The sequence below is a fragment of the Bombina bombina genome, chromosome 5, assembly GCF_027579735.1.
Source record: "Bombina bombina isolate aBomBom1 chromosome 5, aBomBom1.pri, whole genome shotgun sequence".
Classification (NCBI taxonomy): domain Eukaryota; kingdom Metazoa; phylum Chordata; class Amphibia; order Anura; family Bombinatoridae; genus Bombina; species Bombina bombina.
This window is the reverse complement of record NC_069503.1, coordinates 343,798,099-343,823,835: the sequence shown is the minus strand read 5'-3', so window position 1 is coordinate 343,823,835 and position 25,737 is coordinate 343,798,099. Positions and strand designations below refer to the sequence as shown.

The window sequence follows — 25,737 nt, the reverse complement described above, 5'->3', positions numbered from 1 at the left end:
TATTTTGTTTTTAAATATTGTTTTTTGTTAACAAAATGTGCATTGTTTTGAAGTCTAGCAGAAACATTCCTTTAAAAGTGTTGTTTATTGCATGTGTTTTGCAGTTACCAATTAAGGACATATATAAATGAGCTCCTGCACCATGCAGAAATTACTAAAGCCAGGGTTCTGACTCCCATAGAATGAACCACAGCCCCTCTCTCTGGAAGTGGGAGAACTACAATTTAAATAAATAACGAAAATGAATTGTATAATAATTTACTGTGCATAATGAAACAATTGCATCTTGAATTTATGTCTCTTTAACACCGATTGACCATTGTTTACCATTAGTTATAATCCTGTGTGAGGCTGTTAGTTGAAGATCATAATATATAGTATTTCTTTTTAAAATGTCCCTGTTTAAAAGGTGTAAGGGGCTTCAGTCTAATTTTAAGTTTCCCATTATGCACAAAATGTGCTACAATAAGTACAATATAATTAACTTGAAGCCATCATATGCTAATCATGGCATTATTGGAGTCAGCTGTGCTGTTTTATGTCCAAAAGAAAGTAATTATAATAATTATTTCAAGTAAAAAAAGTATGCACATTATATGGTTAGTATATAGCAGTATAAAGCTTGGTGTTCTTAATACTGATTAAAAACAATACATAAGCAAGAAAACCAAAAACAGGGCATATAAATATGTAATACATTTGCGCTTTAGTCAATCGCTTTAAGATAAATCAGCGGAAGGATGAGAGGCGCATAGGAAAAGTAAATTATGATCCTTTTATTGTTGCTCTGGGCTTGGCTAACAATGTAAAGTGGTGATAGTATATAATTAATATAAAAATAGCACAGCTGGGGTGCAACATAGTGTTAAATGAGTGGGTTTGAGTTTGCCGTTGCAACTTACTTTACCACAGAATAAGGGTAGTTGATTAATGGAATAAACTTCCATTAGTGGTGGTAAAGGCAAAGACTGGGGGTTCTTCAATGCCTGGGATAAGTATAAACTAATTGAAGTGATCGTAAACCTCAATATTTGTTATCAAAGGGTATTAAAGTGCAGATACAGTATACATGATTAAACACAATTTTGAAAACCCTACATTAACAATTCTATACTATATTTAATTTCTCCTTAAAACTAGCAACTGGATGACTCCTCAGTAAATTCTGCACTTTGCTAGCATATAGTGAGATTTACTATCACTTTAAGTTTACCCTTTTTAGAGAATATTGACTGACTTGTTGGGGCTATGGTTACTATGTGCTGTAAAATTCTATGTTTATTTGAAGTGGTAAAAAATGTTGCTTTACACATGTTCAAATAGTTTCAAACAGTTTTGTGATGAACAATAAAATATGGTAAGGGCTTTGTTGGAGTTCTGTAAAAGGATAAAAAATGTCTGTAAAGTTTAAAAAAAGAGGTTTGGTGTAGCAAAAAGGTATCTGCATCCTCTGTTATTTAAATTCAAACAAATAAACAATTATCAGTAGATTCCATTAACATTTAGTAAAATGCCTCTAGAAAACAATTTTAAATATATAACTGCAAAATGTTATTTATAAAGTGTCACTAAACTGAGATTTTTGACCTCCTAGTTTACATAAGGGTGAACTACAGCCGTATTCCCAAAACAAAATCACATTTTAAATCACAAATGAGCGGAAATAAATTAGGAAAACAAAAAGCGCTTTATATTTGGAAATAGAAAGTGTGATAGAGCAGTATATGTCTACTTAATCTAGTTTACATCATGTACATTTGAGTGGGGGTAGATAAAATATAAGATTTATTTTGTTTATAAAAAGTATCTCAATGATTTTAAAAGTTACTAGTTGTCTAATTGCCATCTTATCCAATCCATGTATTATTTATTAATTGATCTGCTAATTATTTTATTGTTTGTCATAAAGTTGTAGTTTTTTTTTTCTATAATTGAATTGTTATTGTTTAACCCCTTAACGACCAAGGACGTATCGGGTACGTCCTACAAAAAACTGTCGTGCCTGGTATGTCCTCAGGGGTTTCAAGCGCTGGAAGCGGGAGGGATAGGAGGGAGGTGGTTGGGGAGCCCATCGCCAGAGGGGCGGGAGTGGGTGGGACCGCTTACAGAACGGAAAAAAGTAAAATGGTGTGGTAGGGGAATGATGGGGGGCAGCTACACTACAGGAAAAAAGTTTATTTATAGAAAAAAAATAATAAGCAAAAGAATATAGGAAACTGGGTACTGGCAGACAGCTGCCAGTACCCAAGATAGCGGCTAATAGGTAGAGGGTTAGAGAGCTATTTCGGGGGGTCAGGGAGGTTGGAGGTAAGGTGGGATACTACCCTGCAGAAAATATAGAAAAATACAAATAAAAAAAAAACTTTTATTTTTATACTGGCAGAGTTTCTGCCAGTACTTAAGATGGTGGTGACCTTTGGGGGGTGGGGGAGGGAATGGAGCTGTTTGAGAGGGGTCAAGGAGGGATCAGGGGGTGGGATGTGTCAGGTGGGAGGCTAATCTCTACACTAAAGCTAAAATTAACCCTAAAATTACCTAATTAACCCCTTCACTGCTAGGCATAATACAAGTGTGATGCGCAGCGGCATTTAGCGGCCTTCTAATGACCAAAAGCAATGCCAAAGCCATATATGTCTGCTATTTCTGAACAAATGGGATCCCAGAGAAGCATTTACTACCATTTATGCCATAATTGCACAAGCTGTTTGTAAATCATTTCAGTGAGAAACTTAAAGTTTGTGAAAAATTTAACGTTTTTTTTTTATTTGATCACATTTGATGTGAAGGGTTATTCAGGGATTACTGACAGATATCAGTGTTACAATGTAACTATTACTAACTTTTAAAAAAAAAAGTGCTACTTGTACTTATTGCCCTATAACTTGCAAAAAAGCAAAGAACATGTAAACATTGGGTATTTCTAAACTCAGGACAAAATTTAGAAACTATTTAGCATGGGTGTTTTTGGTGGTTGTAGATGTGTAACAGAGTTTGGGGGTCAAAGTTAGAAAAACTTTCCATTTTTTCATCATATTTTATAAACAAAATTATAGTAAATTATGATATAATGAAAATAATTGTATCTTTAGAAAGTCCATTTAATGGTGAGAAAAAAGTATATAATATGTGTGGGTACAGTAAATGAGTAAGAGGAAAATTACAGCTAAACACAAACACCGCAGAAATGTAAAAATAGCCCTTGTAAGATGGGTAGTGTGACGGATACCGGGCTGCAAGGATTAAACCCCTACTACCTCACCCCCTCTCATTTCTTGACGATTTTGGGTTCCTCAGAGCAACTGCAATCTCCAAACCCTTCCCTTTTGTGAGAAATGTAGCATCCAGCACCCTCCAGGAAACTTTACCTCCGGCTGCTTCAGAGGCCCCTTGTCCCAGAGCTCCGCTCACTTGGGGATTGGTACCCCTTGGGGAGGGCAAGAGGTAGGCCAGTTGCCTGAGGTGAGCTCCATTGGGAACCGGGGTTTCCGAGCTCTATTCAGCAGACTACCCTTCGGCAGGCCGGCCCCATGGAACCGCCGGCCGCATCAGCTTGGTTCTCTTTAACCCGGTCGCTCCAGTGGTCCTTTGTCCCAGAGCTCTGCTCTTCTAAAAATTAATACTTCTTGGGGAGGACGAGAGGTTGGGTGATTGCCCGGGAGGAGCTCCCATGGGAACCGGGGGTTTTGTACTCCACCACATCACCTAGTCTCCAGCGGCCTTCCCGGTGTACGGTTGAACATCCATAGCTCCGGCCCCCAGCCATGGATCAGGGCGCTTTTTGGACTGTATCAGCTGGGGACCAATGACTTTCCAACGACACCCTGGAAGTGCCACCGCTCCCCCGGAATCACCCCGAATGCACCATCCCTGTACCGCTGGACACTGGGAAATAATGGACACTATGGTGGCGCCAGCCTGTCTGGAGGGACGGGAATGGCGGGAGATTTGAGGGACTGATAAGACTTTTATGAAGATCAGTTTGTGTATAAATGTATTGTGTGTTTCCTAAATAGGTTGTCTAGTTATTTGGTGGGCTTCTGCTAAAATCACTTTCTCTCCTACATAGCATCTGGTTCCAGGTATTGGGAGAATCCTTGGCGGGTAGCCAGTAAACCGTCACAGGTAGAATAGGTAGAAAATTGAAAAATGGTCTGGTCACTAAGGGGTTAAAAAGATAGATAACGCCTTTACTACCCATTCCCCAGCTTTTCACAACCAATATTGTTATATTGATATACTTTATAACATTTACATTTCTGCATGTTTCTATGTCACTACAGACAGCCTCTTGTCACATGCTTTTTTATTTTATTTTCACAACAGGATACTGCTAGTTCATGTGGGCTATATAGATAACATTGTGCTCATGCCTGTGGAATTATTTATGAGTAATTGGCAAAAATGCAAGTCAATAGATAATAAATAGCAATGTGATCAAGGGGCTGTCAAAAGATGCTTATATACAAGGTAATCACAGAGGTAAAAAGTATATTAATATAACCATGTTCGCTGTGCAAAACTGGGGAATGTGTCATAAAGGGATTATCTATCTTTTTAAACAATAAAAATTATTTTAAAGACAAAGGTTAAATCTTGAGCATAACACATTCTGTTATGGGAAAAAGAATTGGTAATTTGGAACAATTTAAGTTATTCACCAAATTAAACCAACAAGTTCCTTATGTGGTCATAAATTTTTTTGGACAGTACCAAAATAATGTAGCATATCAGGATTTGGGAACTTGCATTTAAGGCATTTCAGCAGGCAGTTTTTTCGGTGGGCAAACAGGGCAGCTGCCTTGGGTGTCAAAGAGTTCTTGTGTGTGTGCATGTGAATGTCTATGGGTGCTTGTGTGTGTTGGTGCATGTGGATGTCTGGGTACCTATGTGTGCGCATGTGGATGTCTAAGGTGACTGTGTGTTTGTGTGCATGTGGATATCTAAGGGTGTCTGTGCATGTGTTGTGCCTCTATGGGTGCTTCATTTAAAACTAAACAGTGAGACATGGAAGGCTGCATTTTAGAATTTAAGGGGGTCACATTTTAACATTTTGCCCTGGGATTCTCTAGAAAATGCATTTAAGTCTGGTTAATATGTGGTATAAATCAGTGCTTATTAAACTGGGGGTCCCCACTAAATTTTATAATGTACTGTCCATATGGAGAGTAGTAGGGGTGCCTGGTACAATGATAGGCTAAGTTGCAATTATTAACTAAACAGCAGAAAAGCAATTAGGCAAAAGGAATAGGATGTTGCAATTGACCTCCGCTCATTCTTCATGTACATTTTGTTTGACTAATGTCTAACTCTTCATATAACCTTGTTCATAAAGGAAAATGAATGCAGATACAATTTTTTGTATTAATGTCATGGGGCACCTGGGCTGTGTGTATGTATATGTGAATGTGTGTGTGTGTGTGTGTGTGTGTGTGCGTGCATGTATTGTTAGGTGTATGTATATATGTGTATCTGTGTATGTATGACAGTGTGTTTATGTTTGAATAATATTCTGTATTTTGCTTAATGTGTGAGGTAGGCATATAACTAATTTTGTACCTCTTCAAATGTGCCACATTGCTTTAGTTTCCCATACACGCCTGTGTTAGGGGAACACATTTGGTGAATTTTACTAACAGCATTTTCAGTCATACTTATTAATATTTATTTATTACTTGGAGATAAGGACGTTTTAATGTAAGGTTTACGTAGAAAGCAAGAACATGAGAGGCTGGAGGAAAATGTTGTGAATCTAGCCCACTGTACTTTTAAAGGGACATGGAAGTTAAAGTTCAACTTTCTTGACTAAGCTACTACTAATATAGCCTTCAATTTCATAAAGCTATTTAGTTTACTTCTATGATCAAATGTGTCTCTTTCTCTTGGTATTCTTTGTTTAAACTTAGTTTGCATAAGTACACATTCATGTCCTGAAAACTATATGTATAATATTGTTATACAAAGCGTTAGAAATAACATTATTACAAACATTGCTGCAAAACAGTTCTGCCATATAGTGTGCAAGCCAAGTACATGCTTCTGAGCATATGTATATATGCTCTAATGGAAAGGAGCTAACAAACGATACCAAGAGAAATTGTTAAATCTGATGATGAAAATAAAGTTGTTTTTTTTTTTTAAATTGTACACTCTATTTGAATCATGAAAGTTTAATTTGACTTTCATGGCCCTTTAATTAAAAAACTGAATTTTGACAGGCAAATATTTTGAACCGTTCATCCCCTCGAGAGTGTGGTTACCAATGAAGTGTTGATGTTTTGCCTGCCAGACTATCTCCTCTCATCATACCAAACATAGCTGGAAATGAGATGCTGACAGAGGCAGAGTTTTATTGAGTTGTGCATGGAATTCTTACTTCTGTTCTCTTCCTTTTTTGTGCAGTTTTCTGCCGCGTCTACATAACAGACCATTCCTATGTCAGCATCAGGACTAAAGTATCCAGCTCGGTGCAGGATTTGCTGAAGATAATGGCTGAAAGAATTCAGCATCCCGAAGAAGACCTGGCCCTTGTCAGTGTTTCATTCTCTGGGGGTAATTTTCATCCTCCTCTTCTTTCACAATTACATGTGTCTGTAAAGAATAATGGTTGACAATTTCAAGCATTGCTACTCATACCTTTGGGGATGTTCTCAGCTGGATGACCACAGATAATGCAGAGAAATTTTAGCAGAGGGATGTTACCATGGCAACAGTTAGATAAACTCTAGACTTCCTTTCCAAGGGACTGAGCGCAAGATACTTTTTTATGTTTATACATTTACTTCACTGCGTTCCATATACTGAATAAACCTTGTATATCCATAGCTCACATGTGATGGTGCTCTTAACAGTATCATTTCTTAGAAAGTATAAAATCCTTAAGCAGCTCTTTGGATGATGAGGGTAACAAATAAGCAATGCAGATGTATTTTCTGTGCAGACCCAGTCCTGTGGAGCATTTATAATTGGATGCTGTTTAGTTCTTTGGAATTGAACAGATGAAGAAGTGGGAGTGTGATGATATTTCTGCGTTGTGTAGGGGTCAAGCAAGTAAGGTGTCATCTTACTCATTCTGGAAAAGGAAAAAAAAAAAACAATAAAGGCGTAGTTAATATTTATTGTTTAATCCAGAATAAAAAATGTAATAGGAGTTACAATGATAAAATACTGATAATTAATTTATTTGAATTGATACAATTTAATTAACATTCATTCTAGCCAGCATAGTATAAAAGGGACATAAAACCCCAAATTATTATTTTACGATAGAGCATATAATTTTAAACAACTTTAAAATTCTTTAATTATCTCATTTGCTTTGTTCTTTTGATATTCTTTGTTGAAAATCATACCTAGGTAGGCTTGTGAGCTAGCCGCTGATTGTCAGTTGCACATATATGCCTCTTGTCATTGGCTTCCAGTAGTGTATTTATGCTCCTTCAACAAAGACTGAAGCATAATTGATAACATAATTTAATTGGAAAGGTATTTAAAAATCGTATACTCTATCTGAATAATGAAAGAAAATGTTTGTGTTTCCTGTCCCTTTAATGTGCTGCATTAAATATCTGAAAAGCCCAGGTGATATAGACTCTGTCTGAAGCAAACTTGCTCTTTGTTTAATCTTCTTTGGTGATTTTATGGACAGGTCCTTTCAGGTGCAAAACTGTTAGGTTTATATTTTATTTAACAAAAACAGAAAATGCACTAAAAAAAGACTCATTAACATTTTACAGACTGGAATTTATGAAGTGAACTGAAGTGATGCAAATGCAAACTCAACATGTAGTCTCCCTTAAACTGTTTAATTCATGAAAATATAACACATTTTAATGTACAATCATTATTTATTTTGCCTGTTTTTCTCTGTAAAATACCTCTGAAATGTGTGTTTGCTCCACACTTCCTAGAGAAGCTGGAGCTCAGATTCTGTACTTTGCCTGAGCCAGCTGCATACTATACAGTAGACATGAGCATTCGGCTATTTTGTTAGTAGGTGGCACTATAGAGGGAAGAGAGCTATTTGGGAGGGATAAGGGGGTGGGAAGTTTCAGGTGGGAGGGTAATTTCTACACTAAAGCTAAAATTACCCTTACAGGCTACCTGATTAACCCCTTCACTGTCAGGAATAATAGAAGTGTGGCGCATAGCTGAAATTAGCGGCCTTCTAATTACCATCCCAGAAAAGCTTTTACAACCATGTGTGCCATGACTGCACAAGCGGTATGTAAATAATATCAGTGAGAAGCCCAAAGTTTGTTAAAAAGTTAATGATTTCTTTTATTTAATCGCATTTGGCTTTGAAATGGTGGCATGAAATATACCAAATGGGCCTAGATCAATACCTTGGGTTGTCAGCTTAAAAATATATAGTTTTAACAGGTAAATAAAAAAAACAAAGCTCTATTTCTGTTTAAATGTAGTGATACCAAAAATGCTAACAAAATTCTGGTATTTTGCGCAGGTTCTTCTCTTAAAGTCCCTGTAGTGAGGGGGTTAATGTACCTTTAAATGCATATATGCACTGTGCAAATATACAGAGACTTTCACAATTTTTCTTTACAATATCTTTGCCAAAGATGGTGTAGTGTGGCACTGATAAAAAAAAAACCATGTTTTAAATAACTTAGTTTTCTGTTATTGTTAAGGCTGTGACACACTGCAAGCGGAGCGGTGCGCAGCGTGTAAATGCAGCTGTGCGCGCTCAGTGTGTCCTGCCTTTTCATCTCTGAGCACTCTGCTGCGTCAGGTCGCGTAGCTGAGCGCTCAGAGATAAAATAATTGAACTTTAGAAACGATGTGACGCGGTGCGAAGCAGCTGCATCGCCTCATGCTGCATCGCCTCATGCTGCATCGCTTGCAGTGTGTCACAGCCTTTAATATGTTGTACACTATTGCTAGTAAAGCTTTTATCCATTCAGAAACCGTTTCTGTGTTTCTTTTGTATCACTGATTGAGCTACTGATTAACCAATCTGTGCCTGCCTATGGATATCTTTATAATTTGACATGCCTGTTGGTCCCTGTGGCCACAGTTAAGAAAAATGGTTTTAATTATTGTTTCCTGACAATAATTACAAGGCAGTTCTTTAGTCCTCAGATACATTACATTGCAATAATATATCATCTTGCCATATAAAATGTCTGATTTTCATAAATAAGTAAAATAAAAATAATTGTTAATAATCACAATAACCATTTTAACAACATAGCAATTCAACTCGGTAAGAGGCAGTTTTCATCCTGGAGGGCAATCACATTATATCAACCATTGTTCCAGTGTCCTGGCCCATTTTTCAAACGTGATGCTTTTTTATGGAGATATAGCACCAGCTGAGGGAATGTGCCCGCTAGGTCAATTTACTGTCTGCCCTTCAGTTTTACTTAGTGCTGTAAATTTTTCCATTAAATTGTTGGAACACAGATTGTGCATCAACTTAAGGCTATAAATAGGACTATTTTGTTGCAAAGGATTTTTGCTTCACCCGCACCAGCATACAGAGATAACCAGCCACCGGCAAGCCTTCATCTGAAACATAGCTAATTTCATATTCTGCAGCAATGATGTGAATGTTTTGTTTTTTCTTCTTAAATCTTTACAGAAAAACATGAGCTTTTGCCAAATGAACTGGTGCTTTCTAAAACCCTGGAGTCATCAAGTCGTATTTATACTTACAGGAAAAGTGATACACTGGTAAGTGATATTATTACTCATACAAGGGCACTAATAATATTTTCCAACAACATATTTTTATACATGATATATATACACCTGTTTATATATTTTATATATACATAAATATATTGTGTGTGTGTGCAGAATGTAGAATATTTGGAATTCGAAATAAGCCTAGTAGCGTAAAAAAAATAATCACAAATACACAGTGCCAAGTGATAAGATGCCGTGACGATTACCATACAGCATATCAGTTTTCCTTGATTTCTAGTTATCAAAATTATCGATAAGAGTGTCCGTCTGCAGTCATTGAGATCCCAAGGTGTGTGTGTGTTGTGAGCAGATACAGACAGTTTTTTTGTGTGTTTTTTTTAGCAGCCATATTAAATAAACAATGAGCCTATTCTATACAAAGCTAGAAAACTTTCAGTTTACATTATCTTTAAAAGGTAAATGTGCTAAAATATCATATAAATAGTATATGAAATATATTCAGGGGCTTTTTAAAAAAAGCTTTTACCGTTTTTATTTTTAAAGAACATACGTTCTAATAAAAAAATGAATTTCTAGTGATGTGGAACTATTTTTTTTACTTTTTGTTTAGTTAACACTCCTGTAACGTATTTTTTCATGAAGCAGTTATCTCATGAAACCTCCATTGTTTAAAAGCATGCTTCTCAGTATGGAGAGAGTTAATGAGCACATGCTATATTTTGCCATTCTGCCTTTTGCCTGGTCAGTTTATTTATAATTGAATTGCCGACCCACATGCTTTATTGAATGAGTTTCAATTTATCACACTGTTCTGCTTTCAAGGCCTTTTCTTAAATTGACTGAATAAGCTCATTGAATGTGAACAACCATGAAAATATAAAGAGCACTCTGAGTCGATTGCTTTTCTAATAGTTTGCCCTCACTTAATTATCCCCCTAGACCACAACTGTGCTCTACTTAAATTGTCTAATTTTGTTGTAGAACCCATTTGCAGAAAATGAGGAGACACAACCAAGAAGTGTCAGAATTCTGGGGATGAATACTTGGGATATCTCCTTGGAATTAACCAACTTCGACTGGAGTCTCTTCAATTCGATACATGAAGTAAGAAGCATTGGCAATAAAATTCTAGCATACAGGCCAGATCTCATTCTGTATGCTCTTTTCTATGTGCTATGTCTGCATTTGGTTGTGTTTTAATAGAATATGAATTACAAATCTAATTATAGAAATACGTAATAGCTTGCATACAAATATTTGTATGAATATACATCCAAACGCTGTTCCAAGTTGAAAATGACCACTGAAAGGACGTGTTTATAAAATGTGTATAATGGAATGGAATGTCTGGATTACCTTTAAAAATCTCATTTAAAGGCCATTATAGTTTAAAAAGGGCATGGTCTAATTCGTAATTTTAAGAATAGCAACCCTGTACCTTTATGTTCACTACTGGTCCCAAGCGGAACTGCCAAGTCAGACGGCTGTGATCCGAGGGTCTTTGTTGTGGTTAAGAGTGCATAGATGGGGGGTTTTCCCCATAAAATAGATGTTTCTGTGCTTAAAAAATAAATATTTTCTCCTAGTTTGGCAAGTTCTTTTTGACAAACAAACCTGTGGGAGTTGTCCTTATCAGCCAATAAGCAAACTGGCCAATGGGCTAGTTGTGTACAAACATACACTTTGGCATAACCTATTTTATTTAGGCAATTGTGTTTTTAAATTTTGAAATAGGGCTCTTAACATGCACGGCAGCATTTTTTGAGTTTAATGTCTCTTGATTTTACCTTATCTTATATTGCAATCGCATCTGGCAGAAGGTGGATGAAACTCATCTCCATATCCTGCCAATAATACACAAACCATGTAATTTAGTTGTATTCCTTTTATGTCAATAACAATAATACACAGGGTAGGGATGTAATACTTTATGCCAGTAATACATACAAACCAGTTATATAACCCCTTTTGTGCTTGTAAATGAAAAGCAATCATTTTCCCCTGTTGTGTCAGTAACACAAATACCAGTCATTGTAACCCCTGTGTGCTAGTAGTGATTTAACCTTTGTGACAGTACTAACTAAAGTGCTATTTTTTCTATCCTCTTAGTTTTGTATCCTTTTATAAAGTGGATATTTCCTGCAGGTTTTAGTGTTTTCTGCTCTATTTGTTATAGCCTTCTACCAAACATTTCACTCTATTTTACCTAAATTATTTACAACAGAAGGTGTACCAGACAGACACTGTGCATTAATGCAGTGTTTAAACACTTGCGTGCCTCTTATTTCTAGCACACGTGTAGGCAATACAAGACATAGGAAGCTTTAAAAATGTACCTAATGTCAGCAGGACTTTAAATTGTCTTTTTTTAGTTTAAATTTAACAGGTGGAGAAAATAAACCTGTCCAGTTCAGCACTGGCAACCTTACTTATTGCCCATACTAGTAATGTTAGCTTATTTAGTATACTTAACTGATGTATAGGTACAGATATATTCAAGGTAAATTATTTATACATGAAGGAGCTACTTAATGTAAGTTTTTAGCCCACATACCTAGTTATATAACTATAAATGAATTAACTAAATGTGTTCTGACTGTTCTACTCTCTAGTATAGTAAGCTGTGAGAATCTTATGCAACACACAGTTAAAGAACATATTCAACCTAAAATTGTTTCCTTTTCTTCCTTATTTTGCAGCAAGAACTGATTTATTTCACATTCAGCCGACAGGGGAAAGGTGAAAACACGTTGAACCTGAGCCTTTTACTTCAAAGATGTAATGAGGTTCAGCTATGGGTAGCCACTGAAATACTCCTGTGTAACCAGTTGGGAAAGCGTGTGCAGCTGGTGAAAAAGTTCATCAAAATCGCTGCTCAGTAAGTCCGACATTGACGCCTGTCTGGCACTGTTTACATAATATATGTATTTTACAATATTTCAGTTTAAATACATGTAGACCAATTCAGAAAATACAAATTTGTTATATAAAGTTAATTCAATATCACCATTATGTTAAAGGGCCAGCAAACACTTTGTATTAACAAGACATTTCTGTTATTGTTATATAGAATAACATATCAATCAAGTCTCAACATTTCTGAAACAAATTTTGTTTGCTGCAATTATTTTCAATAGCCAAACGCCACCCTCACTTGCCTTATGTGGAGGCGCCATTCTAGACTTGAGTCTGCAAACTGCAGCGTTATCTGCTAAACCAATTAGGGAAATATGTAGCAGGATAAGCCTTGAAAAATCAGCAGAGTGCATTTCAAGTACTGACAGTTAGAAAATCCTCAACTTTTACAGTTAAATGACATAAAAAGTGGACAAAATAAATAATAAAGTAAGTTCAGGTGTTTCAGCTACCATCATTGCTACAATGTGCATAAAACCCAGCATATAGTCAGGAAATCTCCCTAGTAGTAGCACAATGGGACACACTGTCATAGGATGACACCTTTTGATGAAAGTCAGTTTGTGAAATTTCTGCCTTACTATATCTGCCCTGGTCAGTTAAGTGTTAGACGCTTGAAGTGGAAGTGTCTAGGGGCAGCAACAGCCCAGCCACGACGTGGTAGACCACACAAACACACAGAGCAGGACTACTGAGTGCTGAAGCGAGTAACACGTAAAAATGCCAATCATCTGTTCTGTCACTCACTACAGAGTTCCAAACTGCCTCTGGAAGCAACATCAGCACAAGAATTCATGAAATGGGTTTTCATGGCTCAGCAGCTGTACACAAGCCTCACATCAACATGCACAATGCCAAGGGTCAGCTGGAGTGGTGTAAAGCTCCTCTAGAGCAGTGTAACAGTGTTCTCTGGAGTGATGATCATTTCTCACTATCTGGCAGTCTGGTGGAATGGAAGCCAGGAGAGTGCTACCTACCATAATGCATAGTGCTTACTGTTAAGTGTAGTGGAGGAGGGATGATGGTCTGTGGATGTTTTCAGGATTTGGCCTAGGCGCCTTAGTTTCCGTAAAGAGTAATTTTAATGTTACAGGATACAAAGGTTATTTAGACAATTGGGTGCTTCTGACTTTGTGGCAACAGTTTGGGGAAGGCCCTTTCCTGTTCCAGCATGACTGTGCCCCTGTGCACAAAGCAAGGTCCATGAAGACATGGTTTCACAAGATTGGTGACCTCACCTCAATCCTATTGAACACCTTTATGGGTAAATTGGAACATCTAAATGTAGCCACCAATCAGCAAGCGCTACCCAGGTGCTTAACCAAAAATGGACCCGTTCCTAAGCTTACATTCTTGCTTTTTCAAATAAAGATACCAAGAGAACACAGAAAATGTGATAATAGGACTAAATTAGAAAGTTGCCTAAAATTGCATGCTCTATTTGAATAATGGAAGTTTGTTTGACGAGGCTATATCTTTAATAAAAAAGCAACTGTCAGGATGCCTGGTTCAGACAGTAATTCTGAAGGGCTGAGAAAGGGGCTAATACCTTGAAACGTCTCCTAAGTAAAGCTAAAATTAACTTTTGAACTCCAGTATGTATATCTAAAAAAATGTCTATATATATTTTTACATAGTTTGATGCATTATTTCCTTAATTTTTGAATGTCATTCACAGAGATGTCATGAACACATAAAAAACACGTTTATCACATTCTACAATATAAAATATTCTTTACCTAATGTCCTGGGAATGTTTACTATTACAAATGTCTACTAGGAAGTACAAATGTTACAATACATTGCATTATTTTTTTTTGCAGTTGCAAATCTCTGAGGAACTTGAACTCTTTCTTTGCCATTATAATGGGTTTGAATACAGCATCTGTCAGTCGACTTTCTCAAACATGGGAGGTAAGATTAATATTCATATTGCTGACAAAGCACATACGTGTGATATACTGTAATGCTGCTTAAGGCTTATCAGTTAAATGCAGAGAAACAGTAGAGCAAGGAGTAAGCTATAACAGCATATTTTCTAATTAACATTACTTACAGTACATTAAACCCGACAAACGTGGAAACATAGATGTCGAGGGCAGATAACTAGAAGCCTAATCTAGCCTGTCCCTATCTCTGTTTGCTAGTGTAAATTTAATTAATCCTCAGCATATCTTTATGCAAATCCCACATGCATTTGTAAGTTCCTTTATTTCACTCCTTCCCGCCCCTCTATTTCATTTGTCAGCCACACTGCTGTATACATGTGCTTGGCATTTAGCATTCACGCAGCATTATGCAGTATACACAGGTTTATGTAGCCACTTCAAAGTGCAGTTTCTTTTGTGTAAAACTGTGCTATACACGTAGCCTATTAATTATTCTCTTTGTTTTCATTCCAAGAAAATCCCAGGGAAATTTAAGAAGCTCTTCTCTGAACTGGAAAGTCTGACGGTCAGTTTATAACATATTTATCTGCCTTGTGAGCATTGTAATATAGTAACTATAAAATTACTTTTGCTAACAATTTAGGTACATTTTCATTTTATATATATATATATATATATATATATATATATATATATATATATATATATATAAATCTCATTGAGCAGAATCTATTGACAAACAAATGCCTCACTTGAATTTCATGATAAGATTTTTCATGTTAAACCTAGAATACATTTTTTGATAATCAAGAATTGAATCGGTTCCACTAGACGCATGTGTATCCCCAAAAAAGGATATTTGTTTGTTATATTAAAGGGGCATATAGCTATGTGTTTAACCCCTGCAAAGGGTTAAACACATAGTTAAAATCAGCACCACAGCAGAATTGGACTAATGGGACCTACCTGAACACATCTAGTGTAAGCTATAAGCACCTCCTACCATCATTATTATCAATGCTTTTATATTGTTTCAACAGATTCTTAACCACACAATTCAAATTAAAGGCACATTCTAATGCAAACTTTACATGCACTAATTTGTTGAGTATGTAATTTTTGCTTTACTGACCCTAATTCTCTGTTTTTAACTCCAGCAAATGTGGGTAAACACAAAGGTAAAGTCCCAGTCTGAAGCAGCAATTTTATGACCCTGCCAGTCACAGGTTCTGTCCTGCTCAAGAGCAGCAAGGGTTAATTTAATTGTTATCAGTAATGCAAAAAACAGAATTTATGCTTACCTGATAAATTTCTTTCTCCAACGGTGTGTCCGGTCCACGGCGTCATCCTTACTTGTGGGAAATATTCTCTTCCCCAACAGGAAATGGCAAAGAGCACAGCAAAAGCTGCCCATATAGCCCCTCCTCATGCTCCGCCCCCCAGTCATTCGACCGACGGTTAGGAGAAACTATAGGGTGCCGTGGTGACTGTAGTGTATAGAGAAAGAAATTTAACAAACCTGATTAAAAAAACAGGGCGGGCCGTGGACCGGACACACCGTTGGAGAAAGAAATTTATCAGGTAAGCATAAATTCTGTTTTCTCCAACATTGGTGTGTCCGGTCCACGGCGTCATCCTTACTTGTGGGAACCAATACCAAAGCTTTAGGACACGGATGAAGGGAGGGAGCAAGTCAGGTTACCTAAACAGAAGGCACCACGGCTTGCAAAACCTTTCTCCCAAAAATAGCCTCCGAAGAAGCAAAAGTATCAAATTTTTAAAATTTGGCAAAAGTGTGCAGAGAAGACCAAGTCGCTGCCTTACATATCTGATCAACAGAAGCCTCGTTTTGAAGGCCCATGTGGAAGCCACAGCCCTAGTGAAGTGAGCTGTGATTCGTTCAGGAGGCTGCCGTCCGGCAGTCTCATAAGCCAATCAGATAATGCTTTTCAGCCAGAAAGAAAGAGAGGTAGCAGTAGCTTTTTGTCCTCTCCTTTTACCAGAGTAAACGACAAACAAAGATGAGGTTTGTCTAAAATCCTTTGTTGCTTCTAAATAGAACTTTAAAGCACGAACTACATCTAAATTGTGTAACAAACGTTCCTTCTTTGAAACTGGTTTCGGGCACAGAGAAGGAACAACTATTTTCTGGTTAATATTCTTGTTGGAAACAACTTTTGGAAGAAAACTAGGCTTGGTACGCAAAACAACCTTATCTGAATGGAACACCAGATAGGGTGGATCACACTGCAAAGCAGATAATTCAGAAACTCTTCTAGCAGAAGAAATTGCAACCAAAAACAGAACTTTCCAAGATAGTAACTTGATATCTATGGAATGTAAAGGTTCAAACGGAACCCCTTGAAGAACTGAAAGAACTAAATTTAGACTCCAAGGAGGAGTCATGGGTCTGTAAACAGGCTTGATTCTGACCAAAGCCTGTACAAAAACTTGTACATCTGGCACAGCTGCCAGGCGTTTGTGTAACAAAACAGATAAAGCAGAAATCTGTCCTTTTAGAGAACTCGCTGACAACCCTTTATCCAAACCCTCTTGGAGAAAGGAAAGAATCTTAGGAATTTTAATCTTACTCCAGGAGAATCCCTTGGATTCACACCAACAGATATATTTTTTCCATATCTTATGGTAAATCTTTCTAGTCACAGGTTTTCTAGCTTGGACCAGAGTATCTATCACTGAATTTGAAAACCCACGCTTGGATAAAATCAAGCGTTCAATTTCCAAGCAGTCAGCTGCAGAGAAACTAGATTTGGATGTTCGAATGGACCTTGTACTAGAAGATCCTGTCTCAAAGGTAGCTTCCATGGTGGAGCCGATGACATATTCACCAGGTCTGCATACCAAGTCCTGCGCGGCCACGCAGGAGCTATCAGAATCACTGAGGCCTTCTCCTGTTTGATTCTGGCTATGAGCCTGGGAAGGAGAGGAAACGGTGGAAACACATAAGCTAGGTTGAACGACCAAGGCGCCACTAATGCATCCACTAGAGTCGCCTTGGGATCCCTGGATCTGGACCCGTAGCAAGGAACCTTGAAGTTCTGACGAGACGCCATCAGATCCATGTCTGGAATGCCCCATAATTGGGTTAACTGGGCAAAGACCTCCGGGTGGAGTTCCCACTCCCCCGGATGGAAAGTCTGACGACTCAGATAATCCGCCTCCCAGTTGTCTACTCCTGGGATGTGAATTGCAGATAGATGGCAGGAGTGATCCTCCGCCCATTTGATGATCTTGAATACCTCTCTCATCGCCAAGGAACTCCTTGTTCCTCCCTGATGGTTGATGTAAGCTACAGTCATGTTGTCCGACTGGAATCTTATGAATCCGGGCCTTTGCTAGTTGAGGCCAAGCCCGGAGCGCATTGAATATCGCTCTCAGTTACAGGATGTTTATCGGGAGAAGAGACTCTTCCCGAGACCCTGAGCTTTCAGGGAGTCCCAGACCGCGCCCCAGCCTAATAGACTGGCGTTGGTCGTGACAATGACCCACTCTGGTCTGCGGAAACTCATTCCCTGAGACAGGTGATCCTGAGTCAACCACCAACGGAGTGAGTCTCTGGTTACCTGGTCTACTTTAATCTGTGGAGACAAGTCTGCATAGTCCCCATTCCACTGATTGAGCATGCACAGTTGTAATGGTCTTAGATGAATTCGAGCAAAAGGAACTATGTCCATTGCTGCAACCATCAATCCTACTACTTCCATGCACTGAGCTATGGAAGGCTGCAGAATGGAGTGAAGAACTTGACAAGCGTTTAGAAGCTTTGACTTTCTGACCTCTGTCAGGAAGATCTTCATTTCTAAGGAATCTATTATTGTTCCCAAAAAGGGAACTCTTGTTGACGGAGACAGGGAACTCTTTTCTACGTTCACCTTCCACCCGTGAGATCTGAGAAAGGCTAGAACAATGTCTATGAGCCTTTGCCTTGGAAAGAGACAACGCTTGAATTAGAATGTCGTCTAGATAAGGTGCCACTGCAATACCCCTCGGTCTTAGAACCGCTAGAAGGGACCCTAGCACCTTTGTGAAAATTCTGGGAGCAGTGGCTAAACCGAATGGAAGAGCCACGAACTGGAAATGTTTGTCCAGAAAGGCGAACCTTAGGAACTGATGATGATCTTTGTGGATAGGGATATGTAGGTACGCATCCTTTAAATCCACGGTAGTCCTATATTGACCCTCCTGGATTGTAGGCAAAATTGTTCGAATGGTTTCCATTTTGAACGATGGAACTCTGAGAAATTTGTTTAGAATTTTTAAATCCAGAATTGGTCTGAAAGTTCCCTCTTTTTTGGGAACTACAAACAGGTTTGAGTAAAACCCCTGACCTTGTTCCAGTGTTGGAACTGGGTGTATCACTCCCATCTTTAACAGGTCTCCTACACAATGTAAGAATGCCTGTCTCTTTATTTGGTCTGAAGATAAGCGAGACATGTGGAACCTTCCTCTTGGAGGAAGTTCCTTGAATTCTAGAAGATAACCCTGAGAAACTATTTCTAGTGCCCAGGGATCCGGAACATCTCTTGCCCAAGCCTGAGCAAAGAGAGAGAGTCTGCCCCCTACTAGATCCGGTCCCAGATCGGGGGCTACCCCTTCATGCTGTCTTGGTAGCAGCAGCAGGCTTCTTGGCCTGTTTACCCTTGTTCCAGCCTTGCATTGGTTTCCAAGCTGGCTTAGTCTGGGAAGCGTTAGCCTCTTGTCTAGAGGCTGCAGAGTTAGAAGACGGTCCGTTCCTGAAGTTACGAAAGGAACGAAAATTGGACTTATTCTTAGCCTTAAAAGGCCTATCCTGTGGGAGGGCATGGCCCTTCCCCCCAGTGGTGTCTGAAATGATCTCTTTCAATTCTGGCCTAAAAAGGGTCTTACCTTTGAAAGGGATATTAAGCAATTTTGTCTTGGAAGATACATCCGCCGACCAAGACTTTAGCCAGAGCGCTCTGCGCGCCACAATTGCAAACCCTGAATTTTTCGCCGCTAATCTCGCCAATTGCAAAGCGGCATCTAAAATAAAGGAATTAGCTAACTTAAGTGCGTGAATTCTGTCCAAGACTTCCTCATATGGAGTCTCCTTATTGAGCGACTTTTCTAGTTCATCGAACCAAAAACACGCCGCTGTAGTGACAGGAATAATGCACGAAATTGGTTGAAGGAGGAAACCTTGCTGAACAAAAATCTTTTTAACAAACCCTCCAATTTTTTATCCATAGGATCTTTGAAAGCACAATTGTCCTCAATGTGAATAGTCGTGCGTTTGGCTAGCGTAGAAACTGCCCCCTCAACCTTAGGGACTGTTTGCCATGTGTCCTTCCTTGGGTCGACCATGTGGAACATTTTCTTAAATATAGGAGGTGGGACAAAAGGTATGCCTGGTTTCTCCCACTCCTTATTCACTATGTCCGCCACCCTTTTAGGTATCGGAAAGGCATCAGGACCTCTAGGAATTTGTCCATTTTGCACAATTTTTCTGGAATGACCAAAGAGTAACAATCATCCAGCGTAGTTAGTACCTCCTTAAGTAAGGCGCGGAGATGCTCTAACTTAAATTTAAATGTCACAACATCAGGTTCTGCCTGTTGAGAAATTCTTCCTGAATCAGAAAGTTCTCCCTCCGACAAACCCTCCCTCACTGCCACTTCTGACTGATGTGAGGGTATGACAGATAAATTATCGTCAGCGCACTCTTGCTCTACTGTATTCAAAACTGAGCAATCACGCTTTCTTTGAAACGCTGGCATTTTGGATAAAATATTAGCTATAGAATTATCCATTACAGCCGTTAATTGTTGCATAGTAACAAGCATTGGCGCGCTAGATGTACTAGGAATCGCCTGCGTGGGCATAACTGGTATTGACACAGAAGGAGAGGATGAAGAACTATCCCCACTACCTTCATTTGAGGAATCATCTTGGGCAACCTTATTAAATGTGACAGTACTGTCCTTACTTTGTCTGGACGCCATGGCACAATTATCACATACATTTGAAGGGGGGACCACCTTGGCCTCCAAACATACAGAACATGTTCTATCTGAAGGTACAGACATGTTAGACAGGCTTATACAGGCTATTAATGCAATAAAACCGTTTTTAAACAAAACCGTTACTGTCTCTTTAAATGTTAAACAGAGCACAATTTATTTCTGAATGTGTGAAAAACTATGAAGGAAATATCCGATCTTTACCAAATTTGTATCAATTAGCAATTTTAACCCACTACAGTCCCAGCCACAGCGTTTGCTGCGGCTTCACCTGTCCTTAGGGGTTATACAACACCAAAATAAGCCTTCCAGGAACGTTTCTAATGGCCACCAGACCCTCTGACATGAAGCTGCATGCACTGCATCCAAAAGAAACTGCGCAATTATGGCGCGAAAATGAGGCTCTGCCTACTATAGTGAAAGGCCCTTCCTGACTGGGAAGGTGTCTAAACAACTGCCTGGCGCCTAAAAACGTTCCCCAATTCTAAGGTTTTTTTAAAAACACTTCAAATCTCATATAAATATTGAATAAAGCAATCGATTTAGCCCACAAGAGTGTCAACCAGTATATAGCCCATTAATAAGCCTTCATTCTGTTATGAGTCTAAGAAAATGGCTTACCGATCCCAAAGAGGGAAAATGACAGTCTTCTAGCATTACACAGTCTTGTTAGAAAATGGACTAGTCATACCTTGAGCAGAAAAGTCTGCAAACTGTTCCCCCCAACTGAAGTTCTCTGGGCTCAACAGTCCTGCGTGGGAACAGCAATTGATTTTAGTTACTGCTGCTAAAATCATACTCCTCTTTTAAACAGAACTCTTCATCCTTTTCTGTTTTAGAGTAAATAGTACAAACCGGCACTATTTTAAAATAACAAACTCTTGATAGAAGAATAAAAAACTACAACTAAACACCACATACTCTTCACCATCTCCGTGGAGATGCTACTTGTTCAGAGCGGCAAAGAGAATGACTGGGGGGCGGAGCCTGAGGAGGGGCTATATGGGCAGCTTTTGCTGTGCTCTTTGCCATTTCCTGTTGGGGTAGAGAATATTTCCCACAAGTAAGGATGACGCCGTGGACCGGACACACCAATGTTGGAGAAATAATATGCTCTAATGAATTAGAGGATGCAGTTTTGTATTAAAAAGCCCCTTTAATAAAAAGACTAAGATACAACCAGATGTAAGAACCCTGCTAAAGTGAGGTCTAGATGGCTAATGGTTTTACACTATTCAGCTATTAAACCTATTACTTGGATATTTAGTTTATTTCTCCCACTCATTTAATGAGTTATTTTCAGTTTCTAACCATTACAGACCTTGGTATGTTATGTCTAATTGTGTACATACATGAAGAGAAATAATCACGGTATAAACCTTTAACTGCCAGGGACTGGAACACATGCAGCTATTAAAGGTTCAGAAATGTACTTATAAAATGTTTTCTTCTAATGGGCTTAAATCATTTTACAAATGTTAACCAGAGTCAGGAAATAACAATCCATTCCAAAATAAGACTTCCTTAAATGGAAGTTAGACAAAGAAGTGTATTATTTCCCCTCTGCCTTCCACAAGTCCCTGTCATGGTCTCCTCTGTAAATTATAATACACAAAACTCAAATAGGCAGCGTTTAATTTTTTTTTATTTATAGCCCCGCAGTCTATGGGAAAGTTGCATATTTGAAATATTTACGCAACACATTATTAGGGCATTAAATGCTACATATGGATGTGCTATTTTTACTTATAAGGGACATGATGTTGATCTGTAAGAATTCTTCATTGTTCAGCTTTCATGGATTCAAATGCTGTTAGTTAAATTGCATGGGCATTTCCTTTAATAAAACACTGATTTTTTTTTTTCGTTTTCTATGTTACAGGATCCTTCTCTGAACCACAAAGCATACAGAGACGCATTCAAAAAAATGAAGCCTCCAAAAATCCCCTTTATGCCTTTACTTTTGAAAGGTATTTGTTCTAAACAAACCATGTCAGGTTTCACAGTATTCTGTTAGAATGTTGGCAATTAAATTACACCATTTTATGTAGACTAATAAATATTACAAACAAGAGAAAACAAAAAGTTACCTGTGCACCATCCCCAAACTTCTGTGTTTTTAGAACAATATTTGGCTCATGGCTGAGTCCTGCTTGAATACCTTTAATATGTGATGTATTTAAAGGGATAAGAAAGTCAAAATTAAAGTTATTTTAAGATACTTTTAAATTCACTTCTATTTTCAAATGTACTTTGTTCTCTTGGTATCCATTGTCCACTAGTGAGCGATAGATTGCTGCCTGCACACATTTGTTTCTTGTGATTGGCTGATTAGATGTGTTCAGCTAGCTCTCAGTAGTGCATTGCTGCCCCTACAACAAAGGATATCTAGGGAATAAAACAGATTTGATAATAGAAGTAAATAGGAAAGTTGTTTAAAATTGTATGTTCTATCTGAATAGTGAAAGAAAACAATTGGGTTTAATAACACTTTGTAGCCATACATTTGGTTGTCTTAGCAATCTAAATACAGATTTCCCAACTATCCTGCAGGATTTTCATGGGTTGGGAGGTCATCCTGCCCACAGAAAAGAGTGCTAACCCCTCTGTCAATATGTTTGGTTAATGCATATTATATTACATATAATTCATTAATATTCATTCCTTATATTTTATTAATAGAATCACTAAGCATTCATACGTTAACACTTGAACTCCGCAGAGTTAAAATTACAAATAGAAAACATGGGTGCTTATTATCCTATGATGGGATCTGAATGGTGATAATTCAGTGTGACTGAGAATGTGCTGTGTGATAGGGCACTAGTTTGGAAGGCAAAGCTCAATGCCTAGATGAGATGGTAAGAATCTCGCTTAGAGCTCCAATTGGGAGATAGAATAGCAAACTTAGTGTAGCAATGGTATTAAATTAAATTGTAGCGTAATGCTTGTATATTAGTAACCATTATCTCACTTGCATACTTAGCGGGACGTTATAATCAATCATACAGTCATCGAGCAACAAGTCAACAATCTATGATTGCTTCTCAAACTGAGCTTATTCTATAGCGAGAGCTATATTAAAGATTACATTTCCCCGTGCCTATAACACAGTCACATACATAGTATAAGGTAAACTATCAGGGATCCCTGCTCAAATAAGCTCCTTGTTTTGCGGGAGCTGTATTAATGATTACCTTTCCCTACGCTTATAACACAGTCACACACATGGTATTAAGTATCATTCTACTTAGCAGATCAGCACACATTTAATTAAAAACACTGCGGAGCAAGCAAGTTAAAACACAAGCTCTCTTGAACCGTTCCCCTGGCACGTGATTCGCAATCACGCTTTCTCATAGGGGATATGCGCCGGTCGTTTGTTTAGTCTCTTTATTAGTTCACAAATCACGCCCCTTCCGATGGATAGGGTGACATGAGGAGCTTAATACAGATTAATACAGCTCCCGCTATAGAAGGAGCTTAGTTTGAGAAGCAATCATAGATTGTTGGCTTGTTGCTCCATGACTGTATGATTATAACGTCCCGCTAAGTATGTGAGTGAGATAATGGTTACTAAAATACAAGCATTACGCTACAATTTAATTTACTACCATTGTTACACTAACATTCTCAGTCACACTGAATTATCACCATTCAGATCCCATCATAGGATAATAATCACCCATTTTTTCTATTTGTAATTTTAACTCTGCGGAGTTCAAGTGTTTTTAACGTATGGATGTGTAGTGATTCTATTAATAAAATATAAGGAAAGAAAAGGCTGTTTAGCACCTATTTTGCTATTGAATGTAATATAATATGCATTAGCCAAACATATTCACAGAGGGGTTAGCACTCTTTTCTTGTTGCGCATCTTGCAACTAATTTTAAACTGAGTCTTTCTAGTGCTTTTCCCCCCTATAGGTGCTTAATATAATTTCAATATAATTATAGCACTTATAGTAAAATATTTTATGTGTACAACCTTATCAACCTCTTCCTCCCATAACATGCCTGGCTCAGCCCACTTCCCCCAACTCCGCCATCCCATGGTGACCTTATCTTCACTGCTTTATTGTCACCTTGCACCTACTTTCTGTTAGGGCATCTAGGTCTGTACCTAGACCAGCAGGAGTAGGAAGGATAGCGTCTAATGAGGGATAGTCGTATGCATGAGGCATTCAGACTCTTCTAAATGTTTTATTTATCCTTTTTATTTCAAAGTGATGATTTTTGGTTGTCTAGTGGGGGCTGTGTTCCTGGCTACAGTTGTGAGAAATATGTGGTGCTAAACTTGTTGTTGATTGGGGTTATCAGAGCAGCAGATTTTCCAGTACCCAGAGCAGCACAAAGTGTAAATATACCAGTAGTTTATGCAGAAACTGGATAGGGATACAATATCTGTCCATTTAATATTTTTAAAAGTATGAAAAAATCCAGATTTCAAGATTTTGATAATGTGTATACATTACTCTTACCCAACTCACGTAGCACATCATAAAAAATAAACAAAATAAAATATTTCCCTAATTTATAGAGATCCATAAACCTTGACCGTACCAACTTCTTGTGTGCATTTGTATAAAAGTATGTTGTGCATTACTGGACAGCATTAAATGTTGTTGTTGTTTTTCTTTTAGATGTAACATTTATCCACGAAGGAAACAAAACGTTTTTGGATAACCTAGTAAACTTTGAAAAACTGGTAAGTGAATTGATTAGTTTACATTTTAGGATAATATTTTACCTAGACCCAGAAATTATTATCTTTATGCAATAAATCTTTTAGAGCAGTAATTTTCAAAAATATTTTTGGGACGGTATTAGGGCTATGGCTATAAAAGTGCCTTTCGATGTCTATAATATTTAAAGTATTTTATGAAAAACACCCAGTGTGATATTGCCTATACATCCTTTTTGTTTCACAGTGTTTATATTATTGGATTACATTAATTATGTGTGGGTTATCACGTGTATAAAAAAAAATCAGAGATGAGAGAAGAGGTTCATAGAACCTTAAATCATTAAGAATACTGACAAGCTTGTGGCCAGATCTTATGACCTGAATTAAAGTTCCAGCATGCTTCCCACCTTTGACAGTTTATTAAACTTATTGGCATAGATTCTAATTTAGCTCTTATCTTATTGGGTATGTTTTTAGTGATATATTTTAAAAATTAATTTCCCTATTATAAAGCCCCAGTTCATTTGTTGGGCATCAGAATAAAAAGACATTATATATTTTTAATATTGCCTTTAATATT

At 37.9% G+C, this 25,737-nt stretch overlaps 1 protein-coding gene across 1 annotated transcript in view; it reads left to right on the top strand.

Annotated features, from left to right (window-relative positions):
- Positions 1 to 25,737, top strand: part of RAPGEF5 (Rap guanine nucleotide exchange factor 5) — a 603,491-nt gene that overhangs the window by 543,057 nt on the left and 34,697 nt on the right. Inside the window, exons 17-24 of the mRNA XM_053714138.1 lie at positions 6,400 to 6,549; positions 9,599 to 9,690; positions 10,648 to 10,770; positions 12,366 to 12,544; positions 14,406 to 14,496; positions 14,986 to 15,036; positions 22,353 to 22,440; positions 25,114 to 25,178. Coding sequence (XP_053570113.1) covers positions 6,400 to 6,549; positions 9,599 to 9,690; positions 10,648 to 10,770; positions 12,366 to 12,544; positions 14,406 to 14,496; positions 14,986 to 15,036; positions 22,353 to 22,440; positions 25,114 to 25,178 — 839 coding nt within the window. The remainder of the gene's footprint in view (positions 1 to 6,399; positions 6,550 to 9,598; positions 9,691 to 10,647; positions 10,771 to 12,365; positions 12,545 to 14,405; positions 14,497 to 14,985; positions 15,037 to 22,352; positions 22,441 to 25,113; positions 25,179 to 25,737) is intronic.